Source organism: Coturnix japonica, chromosome 4, assembly GCF_001577835.2.
Source record: "Coturnix japonica isolate 7356 chromosome 4, Coturnix japonica 2.1, whole genome shotgun sequence".
In the NCBI taxonomy this organism is placed as follows: Eukaryota; Metazoa; Chordata; class Aves; order Galliformes; family Phasianidae; genus Coturnix; species Coturnix japonica.
Window position 1 is genome coordinate 12,132,771 of NC_029519.1, and position 27,774 is coordinate 12,160,544.

The window sequence follows — 27,774 nt, forward strand, 5'->3', positions numbered from 1 at the left end:
TCTATACTCTGCAATACCTGTAATGCTTAACTGCTTTTAAGGTTAACTGAAATGTTTACAGCGTTCTTTATAACTGCAAACTATTGTAGTTTTGTTTACAGATATGCTATGATTTATATTAAAGTGTGTACTGAAATAAAAAAACCCTACTCCTGTTTTCCAAAGGGAAAGTTGCTGGCGAGCTGAGCATTTCCTGGAATTGAGAAGCTGCTCACCCAACTATCCAGCTGCACTACAGGTGACACACACTGATAGGCCACTGTCTCAATTAAGAGATGAAATAAAAACAGAAAATGAATGGGAAGAGCTGGTGTTTTAAGGTAATTAAGTTCACGATGGTTCAGCAGTCCCCACTTGCACTGATCCCGTCTCCACAGCTTTTTTTTCAGAGATCAGCGTGCCTGAGAAAGCTGCAGCGCTCCTCAGCATTCAGCCTCGGGCTAATAAAACATAGACATCAATCCTGCAAACTTCCTGAACCAGTTCTGGAATGAATTACAGTAAGTATGCTGAAGGGACTGTCCTTCTGCAGCACAATTACACAAATACCTACAGACCAAACCAACGCAGGCCTTTGTGCAAAGAGGAATGCAAGCCATCCTCCTGGCACTTGGGAACATGGCACCACTCTCTCCTAAACCACCACAGTGTCTGCAAGTGGATCACACAGCACGGAGACACAACAGCTACAGAAAGCTGTTCATTTCAGCTGCATGTTTAAAACACAACTGTAGTAACCATAAGCTACTAACGTCAAGTAACTGAGGTATGTACGCCAGTCTGTAAGCTGTGTCTGTTTCATCCCTCTATCACCTGCCTTCCTAAATCAGAACCAAAGCTTTCTGCTCTGGCTCCTTGTGGAAATATTCAACGCAATATCTCATGACTCATGGGCACAGGCAGCAAATAATGGGATTTTGGGATGGTGGGAGACAAGAGCATCAGAGAGAAAAGGGATGATAATGGGAAATCCAGACAGCAGCTGGGAGAAGTGGGTGAAGAAGTCATGGAGCTATTACCGAAGTAAGGGAACACAATTAAGGCACTCCCGGCATACTGGAGCTGTACATCAATGTGAGGAGGCTCTCTGGACATGCATATGCATTAATTTCCATGGTAACACAATTACTGAAAACAATACTGGAATATAATCCATGCTCACTTGGCCAACAGTCTTCAAAATGTGGTTTAAATTACAACCAACTGCATGTTTGATTTTCTTTGTCCAAATTCCACTTTGCATCAAATGTGATGGAGCCTGGAAATTGGTATAAGGAAGGTACTGCCATTGAATTAACTGTCCAATGAAGAAAACTCCTATTTACCTTATGCACCGAGCATTCAATAGATCCACATTCCTTTTCATTTGTTTAGCTTGTCGATGAGACAATGATTCTAAGTTGGTTAACTTTTAAGAGGAAATCTTAGCAATGCATGAAAAACTGATGAGATCTTTTAATCATTATGATTTTTAGGTTTCACTCGCCCTTTTAAAATCCAGTCAGAAATTAAATGCTATGGACAGAGAAATGAAAGGAAATCTTCCAGAGAAGAACTTCAGTTATACTGTAGTTCAAAAATTTCCCTTCCCCTCAAACGATTTAACCAAGGTTAAACAATAAATGTATTAGTAAAACAAAAATGTCCAGTTCTTCTGGTTCTGACAGTAAAAGCTCTCCCAAAATTCACAATACTTCCCCTTAGTACAGTAATACAGTAAGAAACATGCCCTGGTTGGGTCCCAAGGTAGCATAAAATAATGATTACATTACATCCAACTGAACTATTGTTTTAATCTGCTTTTCCAATCTGCACTACACGACCCAGCTGAGCCAAGTTCTCCTTTACCACAGCCTGTGTCTGGGTCTGTGTCCCACTGACCAGGCTGCTGAGTGAGTGTACCACAGGAACACAGTGCCCCCTGAGCTCGTTTAGTCTTCGTCCAGTTCCTACCTCACATCTGCTGCTCCAAACTATATACTGTACTGACCCGAGTGCAAACACCTGTGGCACTGATCAGGGTCCAGTTATCAGTGCTGATGTTGAAAAGCACAGTGTTAGCTTTGTATCAGCTAAAGATTCCCCAGCATACAGTCCTGTGGGAGCTGAGCGTAAGTGTCTGAGATCTACTGAAGAACGGCCTAAGTCAAACCACACTACCTTTAAAGATGACTTGCAAACCATCACTAAATACACAGCAAAGTAAAATGAAACACCTGAAGTACAGTCATCATACACTAAGGGGAATTTTCTTGCTTTACGCTTTTACTGTTTGTGCACAGTGGTACTTTGAAGAAGCACCTTATGCCTCTAGTTTTTAGGACACTCCAGTTCTTCCTCATTATCACAAAACCACACCTAATTGTGGGACACAAGGGAAGGAAGGGAAGGATAACTGGGGGGTATGAGCCACCTTCCCACATCTTGTGAGGCCACCAGGAATGCAAATCACTGCTTTCGACAAATAAGTGCACAAAGTGCTAAGATAAGATGAACCCACCTGATGACTCCTAGCCCTTTCAACCACCCAATCCAAAACAAAACAGGTAAGAAATGCACACAAAGATGGACAAATTTAAAAAATAAAATTAAATTTGTTTAATGCCATTTGCTAAACCAAGGGCAAAAGAAAAACAACATAAATCAGAGAACTCCTGTACACAGATCTGTTTTATTCCTCAATTAAAAGCTTGCATTCAACTTAATTGATGTGAACCTTACGCTGATGGCTGAACTGAACTAGCGCAGAACTTCATTTCCAATTAAACATTGAACTACTTCTGGAGTTTACAGACTTCCACACATTTATGAATTGATCTATTATTGTAAATAAAAACAAGTAACTTCCAATATATAATCGCTGCACTGATCATTTACTCATTGCACTGATTGTTTACTCATTGCAATGATTAAGAAGTTAAAAAAAAAAAAAGAAAAATATCTCTTATCTTCAACTTACTGCTTACACTGTGATACATCATAACGAAAGGAGCTTGGATACAGTCATTAAAGTCTGTTTTCAAGGGTTCTGAAACAAACACGTGGCAGCAACTAACATTTATGGGGCTCCCACTTCCTAAATCCCTCTGGCAGAAGCACAGATGCTGTAGGTGGTGTGACAGACTCGATTTCAGAGAATGGCCTCAATAATAAGAATGTCAATGCAAAGCTTAGCCACCATGTATTATCAGGGTCTGCAGAAAGTCTGGAATGGAGAGCATGCAATTTTTCTTTGGAAACTAATAGATTTCTGAACTAGAAAACTTCCATCCCCACACCAAGACCTAAACATAACTCAGAGATGTAATCAGTAATCAGGTAACCAAGTGTGGGCCACACATTTAAACGTTACTCCTCACTGCTAAGCTCTTCACTGAGTAATAAGCAACAGACAACTGCACAACTTATAAATCAATTAGCCCCCAGCAGACCACAGTAGATTAGCGTATGTGGATGATATCTAACACAATGAACTTAAATCAGACACAGAACAAAACCAAAGCTGAACCTCATATAGAAACAAACTTGGAAAAAGCAGAGAAAAATAAATGCTCAGTCACTCTTTCTCCTGAACTTCACAGTGAGACCAGAATAAAAGTTTATTCATCATCTAGTTGGAAAAAGGTCTGACATGGTCAACTCCTTTTATCTCAGAGTACGGAGTATCAACACTCTGACCATGTAACAAACATAGTTTGGACTTGATGATCCTTATGGGTCCCCTTTAATTCAGGGTGTTCTATGATTCATTGTCAACAATTGTATTCACCTTATTTCTAAGTGAAAAAATTCCACTCTGAAGTGACAACACAGCACTCTTTCTCCCTCCAAGACTGAATACCCCACATTCTACAACCGATATAAATTCCCAGCGATGTGTGCAGACTTACTTTTGGCAACATTGGTGTATCCCTCTTCTTCTTCTTTTCTGAATTAGGGTCATCCAGCAAATCTGGCTCAAAAGTGTACAGCTCTGTAAGCTCATTCATGGTAAAATGACGTTCCACTTGCTGCTGGTCAACAACCCGGAAAGACAGTGACTGCTTTGTTACCTGCCGGTCGTAGATTTTATCTTCCATTGTACCCTAAAAAACACAGGTACTTGTTTTTATATGAATACCAAACCACCTGTTACATGCAATAATACTAAGAGAGATACAAAAGCAAGAACAAATCACTGCTCTATTTTCCTTGTTTCTTTGATCCTTACCTGCAAAGCTACCTGAAAACTCTAATGAAAAGAAGATGCTGCTACTGACTGGCAGGAGAGATTTGCTTTTTAATAAGGAGTGCCTTGAAGAAAACAGTTTTACTCCAATTTCCCAAAGTACAGTTATGCCAAAAACATCAATTTTCACAGGATCTACCTTATTTTGTTGTTTTGAGCAGCCCCCAAAGAGGAAAACAGATACAGAATCACTGGGTAGGAAGGGCAGGGGAAGAGAAGCAGTCAAATCTAATCTATCACAGCTCTGTAAGAACAAACTACATCTTCGATGGAAAAGGACATTTTTTTATCTTAAAGACGATGACTACAGAAAGTCTGAGTACAGCACACCCTGTTCTAAACATTTTAAAAGGATACCAACAGTTCAAAAGTGCACAGAGAAAATTAGACTGATGCCTAAAGGAAAAACAGGCATATATGAATAAAACATGTTACAAAAAGTAATGTATTTAAGTTGGCAAGTGAATAGTGACTTGATCATGAGTTAAGTACTGTTAATGGGAAAAGGCCTTCAGTGTATTCTAGAAAAACTCTGGAATTGGGAGGTGAAGCAAGAAACTACCTATCAGAAATAATGGCATTACCGCTTAAAACCAGCACAGATCAGTGATCACCAGAATTAGGAAAGACCTTTCTGATCTTTAGGCTGCAGTGCAAGCTCTCCAATCATGACTGCATGCTATCTTATATATTAAAAGCAAACCTTTAGTTCATTCCATTTGGATCTCTAGCAGCCTGGAGACCAGTCTGTAGAAGTCAGTTACATTCAGATCTACTGCCAAATGGCAACTATGCTCTGTGCAGTCATTCCAAATAAGAAATTTTCAGTAGTGTACAAGTTAAAACAGTAAAAGTGTTATCCTGACTCTGAACATGTGAATCACTGCTAGAATCCCACTGCTGAGATTGGTGTTACGCAGACTGCCAGACGAGACGGGCTGTACAGGAAATAAATTCAGTTCCTTTTTTAATTCACTGCCATTTCCTTCAAGAGTTTTTTTCAGCGGTTTCGGGTCAAATACAGCTACCAGATTAGGGCTGGAAGACGGCTGGATCAGTGTGAATCACCACTAACTTCAACAGACATCCAAATAGTTACAGATCACAAGTCAGACTGCAGGACCAGAGTATCACAAAATCATCATTAAGAAACGTACCTGGGCCAAAAACCTGTACACAAACACAGGTTTGCTCTGGCCAAAGCGGTAAACCCTGAAAATGCTCTGGATGTCATATGATGGGTTCCAAGAAGCATCAAAGATGATCACTCTATTAGCAGCCACAAGATTAATTCCGAGGGAGCCTGCCTTTGTGGATATAATAAACAAGCGGCCTCTGGAACAAAGAAAAGTTGCAGATCTTTAATATTCTGGAAAACAATTACTGTTCCTGTGTTGTTGTGTTATAGTGAAGAGTGGGGACAGTCAACAGTTACTTGTTTAAAACAATGGCATGAAGCAGTCTGCACCTGGTAGCATTGTGAAACTTCATAGGCACAGTGTTAAAGGTCAATAAAGTAACACAAATAGTAAAGAATATGGAACAAATGAAAAAGAAGGGGAGAATCAAAAATGTCTGTCTGAAGAGGCCTCACCTCACATTAGTTTCATCGTTAAATTCTTCAGCCCATTTCTTTCTTGACTGAGCTGTAGTCGAACCATCTAAGCGATAGTAATCAATGTTTCGGAACCATTTTCCTTCACCTATAATTGTAAGAGTCACGATTACAACACTGGCCATGTAAGTAATCAGACTGGTAATGCTGGAGATGTTCAACACCCAAAAAAGTGCAAGAGCAAACATAGAGCATATGATATAATTTAAAGCAATTGGAGAAGGCTATAGGTAATTCAAGACAAATAATCCATCATGGAAAACATATTTTTGAGAATTCAGGTGTTTCCCAAAACATCCCTGAAAATTACTTAGTGAGGCTTGCATAACAAAATATAAAACATAATATGACAGAAAATAATGGCAATTGCATTTTGTGAGGACAATAATCCACATAGCAAAAAGCAATAGCTCCTACTGAAGGCACAAACACTAAAAGTAAGAAAAAAGGACAGCAACTAATAACATGTGAAGATAACATTCAGAAGCTACGGAAGCAGCAGGTCGGAACAACAAATCTGTGAGAGATACTGGACATCTTCATCTACGGCACTGATTCCAATAGAGCCACATTTCCCTTACTCAATTGTTTAAATATGCTTCGACTTAGAAAGAAAATATTTTAAAGAAATGACAGATTCAGATAAATTCTTCAATCTGCACATATTGTGAATTGAAGCTGCACAAAAACAAACTGCATCATCAAGAACTTGGGGACGATCACATAGAGGAAACAAAAAAAATCCTGCACAGAATACACATCTGGTTAGTGAGAAATTCCTCACCATTCAAGCATCACTAGGATAGTAATTAATTCAAGACACTGCTCCCTTACAGAATCCATAACAAAATTTACTGCAGCACATATAAAGCCCAAATTCACATTCTGCATTCAACATCCAGACACACCATTTGAAAGTATCGTCATTTTCCTTCATTATCTCTTTCTCAGTAGGAAGCACCACAATCTGCCATGCATGAGCATACAACATCGCTTTTATATAGAATTTAATAAAATGCCGTTTCTCCTTTTGGATGATGAACATTTAATCTGCCTAGGCAATATTAAGCACAGATGACACAGAATGAAATCAGAAGCAAGAATCCATAATAGGGTAGCAGAGACCACCTGCAGAGGAGAACAGCAGGTCTGCCAACTTCAGGAATGATACAGAATGATAGAACGTTTCTCATCAAAGCAATTATTTCAACTCCATTCCCACTGAAATGAAGACAGACTTGCAAAAGAATAATTAGCTTTGTAATTGTTCGAGCAAGCTGACACTCACCTTTATAAATAGGAGGCTTGTCTTTGTCAGTTTTCTCCCTGTTAGCCAGCTCCAGAAAATCTTCTATCAAATCCAATGATATTAGGGACTGGCTAAAGACTAGGCTGGAGACAGAAACACAGAATTCAGCTCTGAGGTTAATTACTGCAACAAGCTGCTCACTCTGATACAACTTTTTAAACAATCTTTCTAGACACAGTGAAAAACTTTGGGGGAGTACACGTATGTATGGAAAAACTCACTGATGGAAATAGCATGCATGCTTGCTTCAGAAACCTGAGCATCCAATCTCCAGACTGAATTAAAAACAGACTAACATATTTACAGGATTGATTAAAACACTTCTAAAACTGACTTACACTTTGTCCCCAAGCTCCTCTGCCATTCGAAGAATTTCAAAGAGAAGAACCATCTTCCCAGAATGTTCCAACACCTCAGCATCCGCATCAGTGACAAAATCTTTGTACCAGTCTGGAGCTGGGCTGCCAGGATTGGATGAGGAAGTAGCTTTACCTATGAAAACACACATAAAAAATTCAGAGATAAAGGCATGATCTCCATTCAAATGCTTTGAGATGTCATTTTTTAATGATGCAGAATACTGAGACAAAGAATTCTATTATCTGCAACTTTTCCCCAGGAGTATAATTCGATAGCTTTGTTTCCAACAAGCACTCATCTTTGAAAATCCATTCAAGTTACAGCAATCAAAAAGCAGCTACTCATAAAGTGATTTGAAATCTGAACACTTAAAATTCTTGAAACAATCTTTTGGATTACACCAAGACCATCTATCAAGATGATCTCACAGACAAAAGCTCTCAAATGCTCCAATAATACCAGCTGTACAACAAGACTGTGCGTCTCCTCTCACTTTTGCGACAGTCAGAATCTCCATTCATTTCCAAAGCTAATATAAAAGACATTAGTATACAGAGTAGTATATGGAAGTGAAAAAGACATTATTTATCCCCTTTTATATTAATTTGTTATAAAAGGAAAAAGCAAATTCCACCATCCTCATCTTTCCTTTTGCAAAGTTCTACAGATGGGTTTCTTGCCTGCTCACCTGCTAACACACCACTACAATAATAACATCTGTAGAACACTTTACATCTTCTGGGTGTAACAAAGGACAAACACATTTGTTAATGTTTTCAATGTTCTTTCATTAGCACAATAAAAAAGGGGGAAAGCAGCACAGTTTTCTCTTAACTTTGCATCTTTGTGTACTTATATATTCAAAAAGTTATCAGTTGGAGTGCATTATTAGAAATAGAAGGAACTGTAAGTATAGAAGGACTACCTGGCAAATACCTTAATTCCATTTTGCACAAAGCAGAACTCCCGACAGTCCTCTCAAATTTTGTTCTCCAAAATGAAGCCGCATGGTATTTGATTTACCTGTGTATGATACTCACCTTCTTCTGATTTCACAACTGATGAAGGGTTGTTTCCAAGTTCTTCTACATTTCCTTCTCCACCTCCACGAGATCTTGAATTCCAGACTTTAATGACTTCAACATCGTTATCGCTGCCACTTCCACTTGAGCTACATTCTTTCTTCCCTTTTTTCCCCTTTGATTTTTTTTTCCTAAAAAGATAGCGTTATATACCTATGTATTTATTTATTTATTTGATATTCTTAGAGGACGTACATGTAAAAATACATTTACTTCTACAGAGATCATTTACTTTTAAAGACATCCCCTTCTATTAGGGAGATAAATCCAATAACAAACAATAAATAAAAACTTAATTACTTTGCATAATCATCAGAACTTAAACTCATCGAAGTTTCGTCAGAATCTGAAGCGATGAAGTCATCCATACTGTCTTCATCAAAGTAGCCCTTAAAAGAGAAAGAACAAAAATTTTACTGAGTACGTTCACCCAGAAGCTTTTATTAAATCTTCAGCCATCTGCTTATTCTTCATTAAAACAATGGTAAGCTGCACAAAAAGATAGACTTTCAAAATGTTTTAAGAATGACAACATGTGCTGAAACTAAAAATATGTCAGAAACAGCAGTAAAATTACCCCACAGCAACAAAGATTTCCATTAATTTAATGAAACTTTACCTAACATTTGGCATAGCTTATTTGGAAAGTTCTCAGTAGAGAGTATTTTGATACATCTAATTTACCTTATTTTCTTTGCTAATATAGTCCAGCTGCAAACACCAGGGATGAGTCCAGATTCTGCTCAACATCTGGAAATCCTGGAATAGTTTAGCTCCAGCTTTGCCTCGTCCACCTTCATTGCCACCACCGACACCTGACAATAAAGTTCAGGTTTGAGAATGAAACCTTGAAGTACATTAGCCACATACTGCGCCTCCCTTGAACAACCTGTTGGGATAGTACTGAGTGTTCTTTCCAGATGCATATATCATAACATCTCTTGTAGAAGAGGTCAAATTAATCAGCCACAGGAGTTCTCCTCCTATTTAAAGTTGTCAAAATTAGTTCTTCCCTTTTTCTCAACACTGAGAAATACGACAACATTCTTACATAAATATACGTTTCTCCCTAATATAAGGATGAATCCAAATCCTCTTCAAAAGGCTATCATGTCTATTTAGATTGTAAAATCAGCTCTCATAAAGCAGCCCAAGCTGGACAACAAAATAAAACTTGCTCTTTATTTTCATTTTTGTTTTCCCTCATTAACTGGTATCACTGCATTAATCTGTCACAATGAAGAATTTTAAAACGGCCACTATACTTGCACTGTCCAAGCACAAATGAGCACAACTTAACAGAATGTTCACAGCTGGACATTTGTTGTCAAGTACTCATTAAGCAGCATTATAACTCTTGATTCTTGAAACAGATTAGGTTTTATATTTACTGTATCAAAAATATAAGCCATGTATGCCTACAAGGAAACAGTATTTGCTGCATCAAAATTATCGCATGCCTGTGGCACAGCAGGCACAAAGCTCACCCAGAGCATCTGCTCAAAAGACAAAGTAATCCCATTAAACGTACAGAAAATAATTCAACAAACAACAAATTTCAACTTCTTGCTTTGTTTTAATCATAAAACAACCTTAAGAAATTTCCCATTTACACCTCCCTATAATGCTGAGAAAGACATTCTTAAGTTCAGCTCTGCTAAACTTACCATGACAGAGAAACTTACAAACAAAAAATTAACACCTCCTACAGACTTGTTCAGAAGTGAAAGTAAAACAATATAATATGCTCATTAAATGAAGGAAAAACTGAACATCTTAAAAATTTGCATCTAAAATGTGATTTTAGTTACATGTCTCTATTGTGAGGCACAGGAAAACAGTTTTAAACATTTGCAGATGAGAAGCAGCCATTCTTCTGTGTTCTCTTTTTTATTTAATGAAACTCAGAGAGCATGTCCTTTTCTGGAAGAACTCTTTAAATACATAAGTAATCCAGAGCACTAACACGGGCCTCTGTAACCATTACAGAGATGTCCTATGAGGACCTGAGCCATAGCTAGATCACGCAGCTCTCTTCTCTTTAGAGGCAGTTCCTCCTTCCTTTCTCCCAATTCTCTCTTTCCCATGTCATCTCTGACACTGACTGCTCTATGAGCTGACTGAGCTCACCAGACAGGCAGGGCACTACCCAAGATCCGGAGAGAGAAAGTAAATTAAGCTGCTAATTCAGGGGGCTGAATCAGCTCACCAAGGGCTGCTAAGTCATGAAACAGTACCACCCATTCTGACAACTGCAGACTTAGGTTCAAATAATTCTGTCAATCCCTCCAAAGTCTAAACAGATTAATTAAACTATTAGGGAGTGCATTTTCTTATAGTTAGTTGCACACAAGATCTATTAATAAATAGACTGTTCCAACAATGGAGCAAATTTGAAGCTCACTGTAACAGGCTTTTTGACAGAATAAATCTTCCCCTTAGCTTTAACAAACACTGGATTAAGGCCTACCTCCTCTTAGCTGCTGCCTGCCCTACTGAAAAAGGAGGAATTGAAAGCCAGCATCTGTAAAGATTTCTGTACAGAGTAAAATAGTTGTAAGCATACAGCACTAATCTTTATGGTCATCAATGATCCATAAAGGCTTTACTTTTCCATCTAAAAGCATGGCAGACCAACAAAGTCAGGCTTGGAAAGGCCTTCCACCAAGTGGATGAGTGGTGAACCTCCCTTGGAAGAACAAAACATGAAATAAAATACATTTTGTGTTTAGAAAACAAAGGAAGATGAATAACAACCTGAAAGCAGACTAGCACTGAAATGCATGCATTACAATTCCCCCCCATAATATTTATGTGCAACCAGATATTTTGCTGCAATTCAAATTTCAGAGTTAAGGTAAGACATAGAGGAAGCAGAAAAATTCATCTGTAGGGCATAAAATATATACTAAAAAAACTCAAACCAATGACCATCAATCTTGTTACCTGAAAGAACAATAGACACATACCTGTCAAATGATCCAAGTAATATTGGTAGAGCTTGCACTGAATAGGTGTCATTCTAACTTCTAGAACATACTCATATTTTGGTGGGAGGAACTTTGTTAATGCTGTGTAATCTTTCCTCTGTAATTTTATAAGTGAGATATTAGTCATTATAAACATGAAAAGTGACTACTGAGAGAGCTTAAGAACTTTAGGCTACTCCATCAACAAGGTATTAATCATGCATAAGTCACAATGACTTAGATGCTCACCTACCACAAAGGGGAAAAAAATAACCCACTATATCATTGTATTTACAGGCAGTGTCTATAGAAGCCCAACTTATGTAATAAATGTAGATGTCCAACTAAAAAGCAGACGGATCCATCAACCCCATGGCTCAGCTCCAAACCCCTAGGAAGCTGACTGCAGCTTCAGTAACCGCCTTGGTGCTTTTATGTTTTACTTTTTAAAACTAAAACCATTCCTGGAAAAGCATGGCTAAGTCAAGCAGCTTATACCAATGTTTTTATTGCAGGTGAACGCGCACTCACAGTAACTATCTTCTGGTTTAGAGTATGTCATTTGTGAATACCTCTTTGAGGCAAAGCAGAATTTATTTTGTTTTTTTCTATTTCACTAGATTCTGAATCTCTTGCTTTCTGCCTCTCCATCCCAACAGTACCTGGTTTACTGATCCTGACCAAGACACTATTCAGGGGTGGGTGACCCCAGCAGCCCTGGGAGGTGTTGGTCTGTGCTCTGCACACAGCACAGCTTTCAGGCTTCAGCTGCACAGCACAAATTCCTTGGCTGCAGGATGATCTCAGCCAGCTCACTGTCAGAGAGGAGCCTGTGGGCAACTCCCACTTGGTGATAAACCACCTGCAAGGCCTTGCCTTTATCTGAGAGGGCAGCATCCCTTGGGAACAGTTTTCTTGTAGAGAAATTGCACAACAGACCCAACAAGAGCTTCCCTCCACAGACAGGAACTGCTCTGTGCAGTGTGTCATAGGAAAATTCTCCCAGGCTCCATGAGTGCAGGGCACCCAGTATCTGAAGGGACTCAGGATTTGCTCAGTCTTTGTTCTCTCCAGCCCAGAATAGACAGTAAGGGCTTTGGCTAATAAGACTGATTTTGCAGCAGGATCACTTTCTCTGTAACAGGTCCTAAGTCCTGTTACAGAAAGCGTTTTAGGGAATTAAATGTTTCATTTTATTTACAATTGGAGTATCCTTTCTACTTGTCTCTTCTGTAATATAAGCACATTGTAACGAGGACTGTTTTGTGCTTCTGTGCTGCTGCACAGATGCATAGAACTGTGTGTGCTGATTTCCTGCTACTATTTGTACTTCCAATATCATCAACCTCCTGTAGGAAGCCCTTCACCACTCTTAGACACTGCCATAAACCTTTGTATTTCTTTGGAGGTGAGCTAACTGCACATGCCACCATCCCACTGTGACCACTTCACCCAGCTCTCTAGGAGTGTTTAATCAACTATTAGTGACTACAGCTACACAGAACATGCTGCAAAACAAACAAATCTGTTCATGAAATACTCAAATAGCACATGTACAGACCTTTGAGTGCTTCTATCAGAACAAGATGGAATAACTCTTCCCTCCCCCCACTGCTATTTCAACTAATGAGTTATGGTACAGCTGTTCTTACCTGAACGCATCCAGCTAACATCTCATAGAGTATATGTGCCCGCTTCTTCATTACTCTGACATCTACCAGAGTGGAGTCTGCGCACTGACCGTTCTGAATTGGATTTATAAATCGATTTCGGAATTCTTTAATTGAACCAAGCAAATTCTCCTTAATAAAGTTAACCATGCAGTGATCTAGAACAAAGAGATCAAGTTCCGATTGTTCAAATGTGCAAGTACAACATTGCAATAAATTCAAAAACATATTAATTAATAAGAAAAAAATTATAACAGCACGCTATCAGACAGAAATATTAAATATCATTAGCTAACATAGAATGTTGCTGAGGCAGCAAACAGAAAGTACAAATTTACTAAGAACATTGCTCTGCAATAGTTAAAAGCAATTCAAACTGATGCTCCTGCAAGACCTGGTCTTCTCATTTCCTTCCCTACTCATACTCCCTCCCTTTTTCTTTGGACACAATGAGACTCATCTAATCCTCTGGTGAGCAACATCAAGGAACTGAACTGTCAGAAAGCTATTTTATTTCGTAGCATTAATTTTCTGATAGTCCTCATAGCGGTTCCCTGAGGAATCAGATGTATGCGAGGCCATGCCAAGAGAAGGGATGGAGGAAAGTTCAGATGCTTAACAGCTTCAGCTTAACTTTGCTTGAACTACCATGGACGCACATCCTCAGGCAATAATTACATATGAAAAAGCAGAAAGACCTCACTGGACTTTTTTTTTTCCCCCCTCCATAAACACAGCAAACATCTTCATCATGTCAAATTCTTTTCTTCTGTTTAAACAAAATCTATCTGTAATTACATACTGCTGAAAGGTACGAGTACATCCAAAGAAATAAACGCATCTTAAACAAGAGAACTACTCACACTCTATGAGATTATTTTGCAGTGGTGTTCCTGTCAGAATTATTCTTCTCCTAGAACGAATTGAATTCATTGCCTTAGAAACAGCAGATGCTTCATTTTTCAATATGTGCCCTTCGTCACAAACAACGAAGTCAGGGCCTAGGAAGAAACAAGAACATTAGATCTTTGCCATCTTTTATAACCTCAAAGAAACCATCAGCCATAAAGAAGCTGCTATTTTTTTCTATTAATGTTCATTATTCCTTTTTTTACTTTTTTTTATTTTTTTTTTAAAGCATCAATTAGTTCCCTTTTTTATCCTTTACACAGGCATTCCCAGAAGCCATTCTGGTAAATTGCAGACTGTTACTCGTAAAATCTTCAGGGAAGGATTAAACACAGCTTTCTAACACAATCCTTTAGAAACTGTCTATCCATGCAGCCAGTGCATGCCTGTGTTTTCATTCAGTCTATCCTAACTCCCGACAGCTGTTCCTTAAATTCAGCTTATGCTGCCATCTACTGGCGCTCAGTCAATGATAACACAAAAATAAGGTAGACAATTTTTCAGTAAGAATTAATACAGACCAATATCAATAATAACGGTAAGCAGGGCAATGGAAAGTCTTATCTAGGATATAAAAACACAATTAAATCTGATTTGAATTACAGACAAGTGAATTTGCAAAGATGTGAAGCATCTCCCCCACCAGACTTGACAGCTTACACGTTAAGATAACATTCAGATATTGACTTGGTCTGGTCTATTTCCTTTACAATCAGACTCAAAGTACATTAGCAAGAAAGGAAAATAAAATATTAATGATGCAAGTAAAATGTTGCCAGTACTCAACAAATCGGTTTTCAGTAAAGATTGTGATTTTAACTCGAACAAAGAAGTTAATTTACAACAAAACAAAACCCCCTATTGCTTAGACAAAGTAAATGATAGTAAAAATATGAAAAAATCATCTTAGTGTATTTTGTCTTGGTGTATTTGGCAGTCATGTAGCATTGCTATCTTAAACTAACATCTTGGCTACAGTTCAGTGACAGATTGTCATACATTTGTGGATTTTTCTTGCTCTTAAAAAAAAAAGGATTTCATGACAGGCAATGCATTTCTGAAATTATCCAAAGGGAATGTGAAATGTAGAGAGCTCAAGGGATCATTTAGCCCATTTTCTTCATCTGAGATAATAGTTATGAGAATGGGATGTACCCTCCCTGTAAGAAGTGAAACTCGGTGACCTCTAATACACTTCTGATACTCAATGTAAATGAACTCCGATGCCAATGAAGATAGAATTTATCTTCTTTCTCCAGCTCATGCAAATGCAACACATCACTGTTGTAAACAGCTTTTACATGATGGAAAATTTGTCATTTTAGTCATCATTTTCCAGGCTGGGAACCTTCCAATCTTTCTTCAGACCACAGTCCTCTCTTCCCTAACCTTGCTGTACTTGCACACATTTACGCACTGATATAAATAAAACACTCAGTGATAGATATACAGGTATACAGATATACACACAATTCTCCTTTTACTTCAAAGTCTACAAGAATTTAAGCCTGGTTTATACAAATGTCAATTAAAGATCTCTTTCCAAGTTAAACAGTAATGGAAGCAGTAGCAAGAGAAGCCCACAGAATTACTGAAACACTGCAAGCACAGCACTACAGTTAGCAATAAACCAAACAGAATTTTATCAGCTGCAGTATGGGAAATGATTTACTGCTTTGCGTGAGTTCATAATCCTTCTATTATTTTACATGGCAGAGTGAGTTAACTAACAAAATCATTTCTTACACTATTTCCCCACCCATAAACTTTGGCTAAAACTTCCCCCTCTGGTTCTCTACTGCAGCATACAGTGCAATATAAGCTTCCACTACAGAACACGTTTACCCAAGCAATATTAATTTTAACCAGACACAAATCATTACATGATTACTCAAATATCAAGTTTGCAACTCTTAAAATTAAAAATGCTACCAGAGGAAAAAGTTTCCCTATTTGCCTTGGCAGCAGCAAGCCAGCACAGCCAGCACACAGCTTCACGTTGTGGTTTGGTCATTTCTGTTGTTGGTATTCCACATCAGAACATCACACAGAACAGTGGCAGTTAAAGAGTTCATGTTCTGGTTCCATGTTACTGCCTTTTGGGGCATTTTGGGTTCCTGGAGGGAACAGCATCCCTGGAGGACTTGGCACAAAGAGGAAGCAGGGTGGGACTCCGGACTGGACCCCAGCCGCTCACTGCAGAGAAAAGCAGGTGCTGCCCTCACACCGTCATGGTCCGACTCGTACTTTGGTTACTCTCGTCTCTCTTGCTTTGTTTGATTTGGTTACACTCAATAAATTCCCATTCCTCCTCAGATCATTGCCGTTGTGTTTTCCCTTTGTTAAGCTGTCTGCTCACTCTCTGCCCTTCCCCCTCTCCTTTTTTTTATTCCTTGCTCTCTTGCCTCTTTTTTCTTTTCCCTGGGCCTGTGCCCCCCTGTCACGGGCTGATACCCAGGGATAACCCTGTGACACTTCATAACTCTTCTACTGGCAGGCTGCTCTCTCGCCAGCACTGTGAATCACAGATAGCAAGAAACAAATAATGGTTGGTGCGAGATACTTCTCATCAATTTTGACAATCCAAACATGACTAAAAAGTAATGACTAATAACAGAAGAAGATTTTTGTCTCTTAGCAATTAGTATTTCAACATTGGTGCTCCTAATGCTCTGGATTAGAACAGACCAGTGCCCACAGGCAGAGTGCAGGAAGCAAAAAAGATTCATAACAATGGCACTGGAAACATCACACAAGTCATTATGTCTCTTCCCTAAAATTGCACAGCCAGCAAGCCACCTCACTTCACAGTCTGATGAAGGAAGGGACATTATAATGCCATGCATTATATATTATAAAGACTATTATAAAGACATGTACTGTTCAACCCTTATACCATGGTTCCCTTGTATTTTCCAGAAGAAAAGTAACATACAAAAATCAGTAATTCTGGAAGTATCTCAACTGCTCTATTCTTTGCTGCAATCAACAGAAATTTAGCGAACTTCCCAGTAAGATTCTCAACTCCTGAGCAAAGCAGATACAGAATCAGAAGACTGACACACAGAGTTGCTTTTTTCCAAGCTTGATTTTAATAATTGTAGCACTAACAGAAGAACCCAAAAAACCTCCAGGCAAAACTGTATTTTCTTCACTGCTTAAATAATGCCCCTAACTTCAGCATGATCACAAAAACAGCTCATCAGCTATCATACAGGAGCTATCCTAAGTCAAATTAGCAGAAAAATAATATTTTCCCTTCTCAAACTGGCTTTCTACAGAGCTGGACATGTCAGTTCTGCTCAGAAGGCAGGGAGTGAAGCACATGAAGAGTACTGGTAGAAAAAAGAATCAACTCCTTTACAGCTCAGCACAGCTGTTAGATCATTTTAGCTGCAGTATCAAAACACACCTCCTGTAGACTCAACACAAATGCAACCAGCAGAGATTTCCAGCTCTGAAGAACATCACAAAAACCAGGCTCACCAAGAACAATTAGAAGCCAAACCACTGCTACGAGAACAAATATCTAAAAATAACTATCTGCCACACTGTAAAAGTCAAGAAACCTCAAGTCCAGTCAGGTAACTAAAATCTAGCAAAATCTGCTTCTAGAATCAAATAAGTTATTTCCCCTACTACCATATCAACCTAATCAATTTTAACAGCAATATCAAACTTAAGGCAAAGGTGTTTTTCAAATAGAGTATTTAAAATAATACTGTTGTGTGTATATTTTGTTGTTGTGAATAACTTTGCTTAGCTCAGTATCTGTTCCCAGGTCATTACATGAAAGAAAATTTTTGCCATTTTGGTGAAATTTTCTAATCCTGAGTTTTCAGTTCTTTTTTTTTGGTGATCACCAAGAACGGTTTTCAGCAACATCAATTATTTTCAAGTGTTTACATACAAATCTTACAAAAGCCTGTTGAGGTCAGCTGAGCTTAAAACCAAACATCCTTTCCATAGGCTGAAAAAAAGTGGGGAAAAAAATGCATTATCTGCAATTAATTAGCACTTTAATACTTCCTTGTTCATACTTCTGTTGTATATTTTTAACTATTCTTCATGTGTAGATACTCCTGTAACTGTGGAATGCTAGTGTGGATAAAGTCATTTTATGGTTGTAACAGATTTGCAGATTAAAATAACCAACAGTTGACACTTTCAGTATATTCCCGTGGTTGCTTCCGTATTGGACCTAATAGAAAGACCACTACAGTCTATTTACAAAGGACATGGGGTATTTTTTCAACAGCCACTTCCATAACTCACTAAAGGGCAACGAGAGATAACCAAACTATTGTGATCTTAAGTCTTAGTAATATCATGTGTATAATGCACATTTAGCTCATATATTCCAGTTTGAAAACACAGTAGATAAAATGCACATTTGCATTAATTTTCCACTTACCTGGATCTACTAAAGCCTTATTAAATATTTCTTTCAGTTTTCTACTCTTCACGTTCCTGCCTTGTGCAAGATTACGATACATCTCATAGCCTATTATCATCACACCTCCATCATCTTGCCAACGCTGCAGCATATAGCTTCTCTCTTGAGGGCGTTTCACAGTTGCTAATTCACAGACCTTTCAGAGTAGGAAAAATATGCTTGAGTTTCTCTTAAAATTCCAAAGCAGTGCTGTAACTTAAATACCTAACGTATTCATGCAAGTAGATTTTTCACATAGTTAAAGTACATTCCTTAGCCTGCATTTTGCATGCTGGAGCTTCCCAATTATATAAAACATTCAGCTATTTCAATTCTAAGAACTCTTTTTAAGCCTTATAATACCTCTAATTTCTCATCGTCTTCTAAACCTTCCTGCCATTTCTCAAACTCATTCAGCCAGTTCAAGGCAGTGTTCAGGGGACACACTACAAGAGCCGTCCGGAAATCCAGCTTGTCACACAGCAGGACTGTGTGCAGAAAGCTTACTACCTGCGAGAGGAACAACAAATAAAATAATGAATGAAACGGGGAGCATTGAAGGACGGGAAACATAAATGCAAATATATACATATTCAAGTTTTTATATGTGAAACAAACAAATTCAAACACACATTTTCTGTCTGTTAAACAACTTGCTGCTTAAAATACAATACGCATGTATTCCAAACTCATATACTTACTACTTTGGTGTTACACGGCTGCTTAAGTCCATTTTACACTGGTAGAATTTTCAACTTGTATTACTGAATTATTTGTAGAAACAGACTATTTCACAAGAATCCCTTCCCCCATCATTTTCATAAATTATAGTGCTCTATTAGGCAATTTATAGGCATTCTCCCAATACTCACCCCAATCCTTAAATAAATTTACTTCTTTGGACTTCATAACTGTATTAAGTTTCTTTAAAGTGATCTTCAGTCTTACGTTTTTAGCAGTTTTTTCAACACAGTGCAAATTCTGCACTGCATTTGTCAGGTTTTCCAGGATTTAAACTCTGGTAGCAGTCTCAGGAATGAAATCTAAAGCAGGTTACTGAAATACTTTCCAAATATTCACCCCATACAAAGCCTATGTGACAAACGACAATACTTTCTTAAGGCTTGGAAAAAAAACCTAACTCTTTTGATTCCAATCCAAAAGACTTCTTTTGGGCTGCCCATTTTTAGGGAGTAGCAAACAAAGATAAGACTGGGGTTGCATGTAAAAAGCCAGGCGCAAAACAGAAAGTGATCCCAAAACAGCTAAGAGCTAAGATCACCCTTTTAATGATGACAGCTGCCCTGTAACCCAACAGCTGTAGAACATCCTCTAAAGTTCTCACAGGATCAAAACTTGGTATCTTATAACTCTCAAATCAAACTGCATGACTTGTTGATACACTGCACACTTAACTGTTTTTAGATGCTCCAATGTCAAAAGAGTTATCAATGGTTTTACTACTAATACAAAAGCATCTTATGTTCAGATGCAGAAACTTCCCACACAGACGTATCACAAAAGTCCTACATCCCTCAGAACCAGCGAGCCAGCAAGTTCCCGACTGCTTCATTTCCCTAATCATTTATTGACCATCTTCTCTGCAGTTTACAAGATCTGCTTAAAACATATTTTTGATTGAGTTCTTAAAAGCGAAATGATAAATACCATTCTTGAGTACAGCACTACTGGAAAACAATCACGTAAGAAATTATTACTGAAGGTACAAAAAGGAACCACAAAAATACTTGATAAATCATTTATAGCTGTTACTTCTTTTTCAGTTATCAAGAAGTTACAGCCAAAAAGACTGTCATGATCACATGTAAAAGTAACTCCTACCATGAAACATTTCAAACTATTTACTGAAGAATACCGTAAATAAAGTCTAAATGCACAAATCAATCTAGATTGGGTTGCTACTCAGAAGGTTCTTCTACTCTGCATTATTTTGAAAATCTCCAGTATAAAGTATAACCTAACTCCTAAATAACTACAATGTGTAAATCAGCATCGAGAATGCAAAAACACGCCCTCCAAAGGAGTGTATAAAAATCCACTTCTACAGGCCCCCAGATTGTCAACAGTTGAGGTCCATTGCCTCAGTACTTATTAAAAGAGCAAAGCAAAACACAGTGCAGCTGGAGTTCTTAAAATATGCACTACCCAGACGTTGTGCACCACAGACAATCAAGACTGCTGCTTGTTAGAGCTAAGTGGTACATACATGGAATGACTGCAGATTCTCTGTTCGCCTATAACTTCCTATTACTCAAATAAATAAATAGCTAAAAATAATATTAAAACTAGTAACACTGATGCCAACCCTCCTTTGATTGCCTTTTTTATGGAAGAATCCAAGGAATCTGAAGAATCTCAGGGAGCTACCCTAAGTGCTCTGTAACTATATCCTGTAATGCTCAGGTCACGAAAAAAGGTTTTTCAGGATCAACAAGCCTTAAATAAAATTTGTATCCATTAGAGTATGGCAGAAACAGGTATCTCCTATTTAACTCCATTTGTTGAAGAATCCTAAAAGAATCCACTGCTGACACAGGATGGAAGAATCCGTCTTGAGTAACGGATTAGAGGGAAGACACAAGAATTAGGAAAACACCTGACCCATCAAGACATAGCTAACTCTAGAAAAGATTAACAGAGTCTGCCTGCTAGATTCTCTCTGAAGATTTTGTCTTGGAGCACATCTCAGTCTCACTTAAAACTAATGGAGGACATCAAGTCTAGCCAAGACAAGCCTGTTGTCCAGCAGTGTTTTCATGTGCTGATTATGCCAAATAACAACTACTAAGGCAAAGAGCAACTACAGACCTCACACCAAACTGGTGAGTTACTAACAAGGTTGTGTTACTGACTGCTGCCACCTGTGGATTATGAAACCAGCTATGGCACAAAAAATCTTTCATACAGCCTGGAATTCTGGTACATTGATATACTGACCTCTCTATGAATGAACAGATCTTGAGCCTTCAGGTCAGGTGATAGGGCTATAGGGCTTCCCAACCCAATGGGGGAAGCTTTCACCACAACAGATCAAGATGGAAGAGGATGGTGAAATGGCATTTCCTCACAGACGCTTTGAGGATCCCATCCTCACTGCAGGAAGAAAATAACCTCTTTAAGAACCATCATCAGCACGCTAACGAGACTGCACTCCAGAGAATGACTGAAGTGCATCCATACTTGGCACATTTGAAGAGGGAATTTAGAATGAGACGTTGTACAAGTGCTGCCTGCTACATCAACTAGACTTGCCACTCTCAAACTCACCAGAGCATTTGGCATATCTCCTGTCAAATGAAGTTACAGAATAAGAAATGCTCCTGGCAAAGAAAGGCCCTGACTGAATTCAAGTTGAAATCAATTCTGATCAACTCCTATGTCTTCAGAAGTGGCAAATTAGTTTTCTAGTGATTCAAAATGGTTCACAGTAACTCATTTCAGAAGCCAGATATCCTGATAAGGGTCTATCTCCCATCTCCAGAAGTGAGGAAGCATCGTATCAGTGAAGGCAAATGAGAGGAAGTCCAAAGTAGCTCTACTTTTTAATCAGCAGTGATAATAGTCTAATGGCAAATGGCAGATTTTTCTGGCAAGAAATACTAATGGCTGCCTTCTAGTAGGTCAAGAGACACAAAGATGATTTTTTTCTGAAAGCAAATGATGACAACAGTTAAAGGCACAATCTTTTGCACCTATGAGTATAAGGATTGAGCCTCTCTAAGCATAGATAAGACTATTAATGCTTCTTTCTTCTTCAGAGTTCTCAAAAACTTTCACTTCTCCAGAATAAAAGGAAGATCTTCTGTCAACTGAGTTTTGCTAAAGAAATTCTTGGGCACAAATTGGCAGTGGAGCACCAAGAAAAACTACTCACCAATCTTCTGCTCACACTTGTAACGATGCTAAATGCAAACTCATAATTTTCATTATGAAGATAGATACACGGAAGCAGGCAAACAGAAACGTAAGTAAGCACTCCTTATTCTTCTAAAAGGGTACTGAGATGCAGGGAATTCAAGAAAACTGCTATTGATCTCTTTCAAAGGTCAAAGTAACCTGATATCTGCAGTGGCTAAAAGAGACACAAGAAAAAGAGCCTATAAGCACTGTTTTAGAGCAACTGTTATCAGCTTCGGAAGAAATATTTAAGATCAGGATTGAGGTTCTGGTTTTACAGACTTAGTAGAAATGGGAATCTGTTCACCATGTGACTTTTTAACATGGCAGAAAAGCCAATTGTATCAGACGTGGAAATCTTTAAAATGAAAAAACCAAACAACTGAAAAGCTGCAGTAGCCTATTAGAAAGACTTTTAAAAAGCAATCCTCAGCTGAATAGAAGGGATACGTGCTGAAATGACAATGTGGGCTTGAAATGGAAGACCTCAGAAAGCCAAGAACTCTGAAGCCAAAGAAAAGAAATTAAGAAGTGATAAAAAGGATTGAAAATATACTGTATGGTTTACTGCCAAGGCAGTGAAAATCTGTGGTCTTGTATCATTTGTGATGCAAAACAATCCAAAAATGCAAATGTACATTAATGAAATAAAAAAAACCCAACACTCCCCTTCTCCAATCCAGAATACTATAGATTGTAACGAAGTATTGTTTATATTAAATCACAAAGAATCTGAATACACACATTAAATGGGTAGCATTAAACAATAATAAAAACAAAACAAAGATAGACCTCCTACTTTATCAATGAAGCAAATAAGTCCAATGAACAATGAAGAAAAAATACAATTTGAAGAGTAACACATGAGTGGGAAAGACCATAAAGAACAAAACCTGTTTAAGGTTATTAAACTGGCTTAGAAACATAGTTCTCCAATACCTTTCTCCTATTAGCTTTATTTTGACATACAGAGCTGCAAGTAAGCTTCACATCACTTACAAATACACATGAACTTCTTGAGTGAACCTCAACTATTATTTAATTTCAGGGTATTTTTTAAAGCAGAAGAAGAACAAGTGTTATTAAGAACTTGCACAACTACATACTACCAAACTATATAACAATATATATATATATATATAACTATATAATGATAACTGCTTTCTGAAAACCTTTTAACAAAACATTTTTCCTCCAACAGCCCTCATCAAGTCACTGCCAAGGAAATAAGTTTTCAGTGAAAGTCATTAAAATTGCCTTTTGACGGATCAGCTTTTAAAGGCTATAAACCAGAAAATAAGACTTTTGCTTCTTACCTGTAATGTCTTCCCCAGACCCATACAGTGAGCAAGAATGCATCCAGAACCAGGAGACGTCTTTGTCTTTTTAACAGATTCACAACAGCAATCCCACATGAACTGAACACCTGAATAAAATTTTTGAAAATTTTCTCATTAAACATTCACTTTATTAAAGTTCACTTGGTAAGAGTGATCACTGCAAGACCATCTCTCCCACAAGTGCAGTTCTGGGGGTAATTATTGATCCATTTCTGTCAAATGGATAGTGTTTGAAATGTGTTTTGCCTTGAAATCAATTACACTCATAGCTCCTGCTGATGATACAACTGGATTAAAAAACACTGTTGTGAAGACTGCTGATGACTTCAACCTTGGGGACAGGGAGAGGAAATAGAACAGCACTGGCAAGGGCATCGCAGAAAGACTAACATGATCTTGGTAATCAGCAAGAAGGAATTTAAATCAAGGCAGATCACATGTACAGCTCTATGCTTAAAAAGGGAAGATTGAAGAAAGAACAATGACCACTGATAAAGGATAGAAAATATAATCCTAAATTAAAAAAAAGAGTCTGCTGGGTGATTTTTCTGTTCTTTGCTGCTTATATATTGGGGAGCTGCATTCTTCTATGCTATACACAGCACAGATGAATCTTCAACTACTGTGTCTGATTCAGAGCACCTCCCTTTAAGAGCCAAACTAAGTACAAAAAGCTCTTTATGAAATAGAAATTGTGGATATTACAAAACCAGAGGAAGATTTAAATGAACAGAATTGGGTGATTGATAAAATCACGACTGGTCATTCTCCTTTTCTTCATTAAATAGCAAAAACAAACAAAAACAAACAGAAAATGCAGTCAAGATATAACAGGTATTAGGCTCATTTAATTTTGTGTAGGACACTCAGTACAGTACAAATACAACTAAAGAAGAATTTTACAAGTGTTTTAAATATTTTTTCTTACCATCTACTTGGTGTGGTTTCAGTTTGGTAACTATACTCCTGTGAACCTGCACTAATGGTTCTTTTGTTTCTTCATCTTCATCTAAAACCAGCTTAGTTGTAATGGGACATTTCAGAGGTGAAGCATCTTCTATCTCTATCACCTATAATAAGAAAAAGTGCATCACAGGAATACTTCACATGTGAATAATGCCAAGCATTTAACAGTCACTAGCTTTGGCAAAAATGGAAGTCACAAATTAAATTGAACTAGGAATATGACATCTTGAACATCATCATCAATTCAACCTCTTACCATTTTATAATAAAAAGAGAACTTACCTCTCTCAGCTTCTCTCTCTCCCGTTCTCTTTCTGCTATACGTTTTCTTCTTTCTTCTTCCTCTTTAAGTGCATTCTGTGTCTCTGTTCTAAGCTTATCATCTTTAATAATCTTCCTAATTTTCTTTCTGCCTTTTCCAGGAGATTTTGAATCATCATTTTCCTCGTTTTCGGAATTACTCTATTAGAAATTAAATAAAGTCTTAACAATACAGTTATGACAGACTATCAAATCCTTGATTTTCAATTAAGCCCTCAGAATATTTTTTTTAAATCAGGTAGTCTGCATGAAAAAAAAAAGTACCAATTTAACTATAATGGATTCTGAGATATTAAAGATAAGCCCAGTTGTGCAAAAAAAGGACTGAAGATACTGTTATCATATAATATTAAATAATGACTTACTAAATAACCGTTTTGCTGCTCTAGAGGTGCTAAATCAGTTCAGCAGAGCCTGCACTTCTGCCATCTTCTATATTTCATGTTACAAATTCTGTTTACTCAAAATATATTGTCCATTTAAAACATATGTTTTAATCAACATCTAAACGGGAAATGGGTTCAGTTAGCCATAATGGTTTTTTCTGCCCACAGAAGTGCCATTATACAAATTTTAACTTACCACTGAGAGAAGTTACAATTTTTTACTGTTCTTTACACAAAGAAATTTGAGATACCCAAGTCCCTAAATCAGTTGACATGAGAAACAGAAACTCATTTTCCCAATTATTAATTCAAAACACAATATACTACCTTATTGTTGTTTTCACTTGAAGAATCATCCGGAACTTTTATACGTCTTCGTTTCTTTTTCTGTTTGTAACTGCGCTGATTTTCTTCTGCCTCAGCTTTCTTGGCAGATCTATAAAAAGCAGGAAGAAGCTTACTGACACATAATGCTAACTGACTGCCTCAGTGATAGACAACAACATAAAATTACAGGAACTACGCTGCTATGTAAGAATATAGACTCCTTCTGTGCAGTTTTTCTTCCAAATGCCCTCCCCCTTACCTCACTGGACACACAGTAACAGTCTTTTCCAGACAACCCTGAAGAACTTTGCTTGCTGCAAAGTTAATTAGCAGATACCAAAGATGTATCGAAGCTTTTAAAAACTGATCCAAAATCACCTAAGACACCAGAAGCCTTCACAGTTTACAATCTCACTGCCTAGATGGCACTAGTGAAAAACACAGACCAAAACACGAGGATAACATAAGAGCATACCTTGTTCTTGGACGCTGGTCATCTTCAGACTCACTGACTTCTTCACTAACTGCAGATTCATGAAACTCTGAGTCATTTGAATCATCGCTGCTCACTTTAAAAGTGAAGTAGGATTTCATGTTGAGTAATATTGCAAAGTAAGCAAGCAACATTACTTATTTTCTAATTATACAAGAAGTGTTCAAGATCAACAAGCAATATAAAAGTAATAGTCCTGATGGGTGGCATGTTTTGCCAGCAAGACTTAATTCATTTTTACTTTAACACACCTAAGCATAGTTTACGAGCATATGACGGATAGCATTATATTAGAAAGTTTCACATTCCAAAGACAATGAGTAATGGGGAACAGAAGTTGAAAGAACAAAAGATGATCTTTAGTTAAATAAAAGCTTTTCTTTCCAATGTTTCAGATACTGTTGTATAATCACACTCCACAATTCAGGCAAAAAGAACTATTTACTAACAACACACACTATTATATGTTTATATGTTTATGGGTTAAAGATCTTCTGGTATGAAAAGGACTCAAAAGACAATTATGGATATATCTAAAACAGCAGCATGAGGCAATATCTCCATAACTACTTTAGGAGTTAGTATTGGCATTTATAAGTAATTAAAATCAGCATGTTATTTAGCAACTTTTAAAATGTGGCTAACTTTGAACACAGTAGAAAGCTAAACTTTTATGAGCCACAAGATTTAAAAGAGATTGTTTCTACATATTTAGTGAAACAAAAGTTTAGTAATACAGGGCTAGAGGTGGAAGAACTCGAACTGTTCTACTTGGGACTAATTCACAAGACTTATGCAATAGAATGCTGAGAATTAGTTTGACCACATCTTATTTGCATACTGCTGCTGTATTTTCAACTTCATTTTTTGGAGTAGAAAGAAATGTCTCTGGTAGAGCAACATTAGGAATTGAAAAGTACATCTTCAATATGCAACCATAATTCCACTGCCACGAACCACTGTCAACATTTATAATGACCAGTGTGACAGCAAGCATTTATTTTTACCATTCCTCAGCTCCTCAAAATTGCTCAAAACAATTAAGTGCTAGGGGTTGATATCCTTTGTTCTCACATGCAACAAAGGAAAGAAGAAAGTTAAGACAGGCATAATTTCATAGTGCCATCTACTGTTCAGCTAATGCTTGCAACATTTAAACTCTACCATGGAGAAAATGTTGATGACAAATGGGTGTCAAAGTCCAAGCAAAAACAGAAATTATATGTAGGGAAAGACTAGGTTTTCACAAATTAGAGTCACTAGGCTTCACTCTGGTATTTGAAATTAACATTCTAAGACTCAACAAGATCAATCCAACTCAGAGGATACAGTAGTGAAGGTAGATGTAACCTGCTGCAGTCATTTATTTAAACAGAACTATTTACCAAACACAGAAAAGAGAATTCTAGGCTTAATACACAAGGAAGCTTACACTGAGGTTTTAAA

At 37.6% G+C, this 27,774-nt stretch overlaps 1 protein-coding gene across 4 annotated transcripts in view; it reads right to left on the bottom strand.

Annotated features, from left to right (window-relative positions):
• Positions 1-27,774, bottom strand: part of ATRX (ATRX chromatin remodeler) — a 67,238-nt gene that overhangs the window by 6,471 nt on the left and 32,993 nt on the right. For all 4 annotated transcript variants that reach the window (XM_015860440.2, XM_015860437.2, XM_015860438.1 and 1 more), the window contains 18 exons: positions 26,311-26,404; positions 25,836-25,944; positions 25,084-25,263; positions 24,764-24,905; positions 23,812-23,921; positions 18,941-19,087; positions 18,557-18,734; positions 14,097-14,234; positions 13,216-13,391; positions 11,564-11,681; positions 9,279-9,409; positions 8,895-8,983; positions 8,553-8,725; positions 7,491-7,644; positions 7,132-7,235; positions 5,823-5,931; positions 5,386-5,563; positions 3,891-4,085 (listed from right to left, as the gene is read on the bottom strand). In XM_015860440.2, the coding sequence (XP_015715926.1) occupies positions 3,891-4,085; positions 5,386-5,563; positions 5,823-5,931; positions 7,132-7,235; positions 7,491-7,644; positions 8,553-8,725; positions 8,895-8,983; positions 9,279-9,409; positions 11,564-11,681; positions 13,216-13,391; positions 14,097-14,234; positions 18,557-18,734; positions 18,941-19,087; positions 23,812-23,921; positions 24,764-24,905; positions 25,084-25,263; positions 25,836-25,944; positions 26,311-26,404 (2,525 nt within the window). The remainder of the gene's footprint in view (positions 1-3,890; positions 4,086-5,385; positions 5,564-5,822; positions 5,932-7,131; positions 7,236-7,490; positions 7,645-8,552; positions 8,726-8,894; positions 8,984-9,278; positions 9,410-11,563; positions 11,682-13,215; positions 13,392-14,096; positions 14,235-18,556; positions 18,735-18,940; positions 19,088-23,811; positions 23,922-24,763; positions 24,906-25,083; positions 25,264-25,835; positions 25,945-26,310; positions 26,405-27,774) is intronic.